Source organism: Benincasa hispida, chromosome 8 (genome assembly GCF_027475165.1).
Source record: "Benincasa hispida cultivar pf3 chromosome 8, pf3_genome.v1.1, whole genome shotgun sequence".
Classification (NCBI taxonomy): Eukaryota; Viridiplantae; Streptophyta; class Magnoliopsida; order Cucurbitales; family Cucurbitaceae; genus Benincasa; species Benincasa hispida.
This window is the reverse complement of record NC_143485.1, coordinates 53,582,952-53,586,404: the sequence shown is the minus strand read 5'-3', so window position 1 is coordinate 53,586,404 and position 3,453 is coordinate 53,582,952. Positions and strand designations below refer to the sequence as shown.

Genomic DNA, 3,453 nt, shown 5'->3' with positions numbered 1-3,453 from the left:
ACACTCAAAATGCAAATAATATAAAATTCAGAAATTGTCCACTTTTTGGATTACTTGGTTTTGAAAGTAGTTTTCCAATTTCTAGATTGGTCGTCCAATCCCAGTGATACTTTAATCATTAAATATACAAAAACCATGTAAAATTAAAACAAGACCGATGATTTATGGAGTTCTTAAAAGTTAAAAGCATCTAATATAAAAACATAGTAATCTGGCTTTTAATGTTAAATGAAACAAACAGCCAAAGAATAATATTTGTAGTTAACATGCAGTATTTTGTGTTGTTCCTGTTCTTTTTCTTCCTCTTTAGCTTCCCTGTCCATGGAAGCTCTGATGGCAATAAAATTCCCTTCCGTTACTGTTCCAATGCCACCTTCTCACCAAATTCCACCTACCTTTCCAATCTCAAAATCCTCTTTTCGGCTCTTTCATCCAATTCTTCTACCAAATTATATCACAATTCTTCCGCCGGCCGGCCCCCAAATCCCACCGCTTATGGCGACTTCCAATGCTGTGGGGATCTCGACGTCACCGCCTGCCGACAGTGCGTGGCCGCTGCCACCGCCAATTCATCGCAGGTTTTTTGCCCACTTAGTGTTGAGGCAGTTATTTGGTTGGACAAGTGTGTTTTGCGGTATTGCAATCGATCTTTCTTCTCCGTCATGGAAGATAGTCCGTCGGTTAATACGTGCAATGTTTTTTATGTTGGGAATGGGAAGGATGTGGTGGAAGCGTTTGAGAAAGTTGTCATCACAGCATTGAACGCCACTGCAAAGAAGGCTTCATCCATGAGTGGGGCTTTGAAATTTGCGACCGAGGAAGTGAATTTCAAAGATGCAACGGTTTACATGTTGGCAGAGTGTAGTGGGGATTTGTCCGATTTTAACTGTGGGAAATGCTTGAGACCTGCCCTTCAAGATTTGCAGTATTATTGTAGTGGAAAAACGGGAGGTACAATTGTCTCCTAGTTGTATACTTCGTTATGAAGTTTATCGGTTTTACGGCGGCGTTTCGCCATCTTTTATTTCCACTCCACCGGTGCCGCCAGCTTCTGTCCCCGTTATGCCTCCTCCGGCGGACTTCCCTTCTGCGTCCACTCCTCCACTAGTTTCAGGTTATATATACATACACACATATATGGAGCATCTCTTCTTAAAATTATGTTAACTCATTTGAATTAATTGAAATTAAGTAATGAGTTTACTATGTTGACTCATTATCAACAAAAATTTAACGAAAAAGTTGTTTTGTTTGGGACAGGAAAATGGAGACCGACAAGGGCGATGAATACGATGATTGGTGTTGTTGTTGCAGTCTATTTTATGTGGCTTTGAATTCTCACGTGCGTAGAGGTTGTCTAGGCTCAAATGTTTTTTTTTTTTTCTCTCTTTATCTTTGAGTTGAAGTAATTTGAAATTGTTATAGCTTTGTAAATGTTTCTTCTTCTAGCTTGGAAGAGGCATCTGTCATCTTTGTCCAGTTAGTTTTCCTCTATTGTTGTCGAGTAGGATTTTGTTATGGACTTTGGAGTTTCTTAATAAGAATAGGAAATTGTCAAAAATAACAGTAAAGAAACTTAAATGATGAAGAACAGAGGTGCTCGAGAGGCAATTTTCCTTGTTATTGTATTGAGGGAGGCAGACCCAATTTATACAGATATATCCCTAATTGGGATGAGCAAAGAATAACAAATATACATAAATATGTTATACATATGGCACAACACTAATGACAAATCTATAACCACTAGGAATCTTTCTTAACCAAATCTGTTATTGAGATATTCGATGACACATATCTGCTGACTGAGAAGGACTTGGATGATTTGGCAAGGCTGACTTGGTTTGACTTGCTGACATGGCAGTCTCCTTCTACTTCCTTAATATCTCCCCTCAAACGAGGGGGTAGTGCAACAACCCCGAGTTTGGATCTGAGACTAAAAATTGAGAATGAGTCAGTGTTTTTGTAAGGTAGTCTGCTATCTGATCAGATGAGGGTATATAATGCACGTCTAGCTGCTTGTTTAACACCTAATCACGAACAATGTGTATATCTATTTCGATATGTTTCGTTTGGGCATGAAAGACAGGGTTGATGGCTAGTGCTTCAACACTCAAGTTGTCGCACCAGAGTATAGGAGTCAACTTTGGTGTTATGCCGATTTCTCCTAGCAGTTGTTGTAGCCAAATGATTTTTGCTGAGGCATGTGCCATATACTCAAATTTCGTACTTGATTTAGCTACTACTAATTGTTTCTTGGAGAACCATGAGACAAGATTATCACCAAGGAAGACATAATATGCAACAATGGATTTTATATCATCAATGTTTCCTGCTCATCAGAATCAGAGTAGGCAAAACTGTAATGACCTGATCCTCTAGGACTCAAGTTAGGCCGTTACTAAATACATGCATGCATGAAACTTAAAATGACACCCTTTTATAGTGAAATAAATGCTAAATAAATAAGGTAAATTCAAAAGACCTTCATTAAATTCAAATATTAAAAAAATGATAGGGTACCCATAAATAATATATGATACTAAATAGGTCTGAAAACAAATCTTAATAGTAAGTTTCAAACACCAAAACTGAAAGTTGAAAAACATGAAAATAATCTAAATATCATAAGCGGAAGCATGAAATTGGTCCCAGTGGCTCGATCACGGATTCTGCTTGTCAATCACTGGTGCATCTCTACCTTTACCTAAAACAACAACATGAGAAAGGATGAGTATAAAATACTCAGTAAGTAACCCCACTACTGGGGTCAGGCTAGATATCTATGTCCTCTAGATGCCTACCTCTGGTGGAACATATAAACTTCTCTAGTCCTCATAGGACACATACATATATGAAAAACAAATTTTTATCCCACTGTAGTTAAGTATGCCCACTGCCTCTAGTAAGTCGCGTAGGACCCACAACCTCTGGTGAATCCCGAAGGAAAGCACCACCTCTAGTGAATCCCGAAGTAAACACAACCTCTGGTGGATCTTGAAGGAAACCACCACCTCTAGTGAATCCCGAAGGAAACACAACCTCTGATGAATCCCGAAGGATAACACGATCTCTTGTGAATCTTGAAGGAAACACAACATCTAGTGGGTATCTAACTAATCAGTGAGGACACTATCACAACCTCAACATCACAAGTATCACAACATGGTTCTATGTAGGTGATGTCTGGACGAGTGTTGGTTAAGTATTGTAGAGCCCTAATTGTGGAACGATAAGTGAATGGTCTTGAAGAGGAGTACCATCAGTTAAAGATAGATGATGATTCATAACACTTGGTGTAGGGGTTGGCTTCACATCATGAAGGACAAGTTTAAGGAGGAGATCATTAACGTATTTTTCCTGATTTAGGACAACACCATTGTCTAAGTAATGGATTTGAACACCCAAGAAGTAATGTAGTGTGCCAAGATCCTTAAAAACAAACTTACTATC

The 3,453-nt window shown here is 38.7% G+C and overlaps 1 protein-coding gene across 1 annotated transcript; it reads left to right on the top strand.

The window, feature by feature from the left end:
- Nucleotides 1-266: 266 nt before the first annotated feature.
- LOC120084114 (cysteine-rich repeat secretory protein 1-like) lies at nt 267-968 on the top strand. Its single transcript, XM_039040014.1, has one exon. The coding sequence runs from the start codon at nt 267-269 to the stop codon at nt 966-968; it is 702 nt and encodes a 233-aa protein (XP_038895942.1).
- The last annotated feature ends 2,485 nt before the right edge of the window (nt 969-3,453 follow it).

Bases quoted from the DNA above. Each gene is read 5' to 3' on its own strand.
- LOC120084114 (XM_039040014.1), top strand. From the start codon at position 267: ATGCAGTATTTTGTGTTGTTCCTGTTCTTTTTCTTCCTCTTTAGCTTC.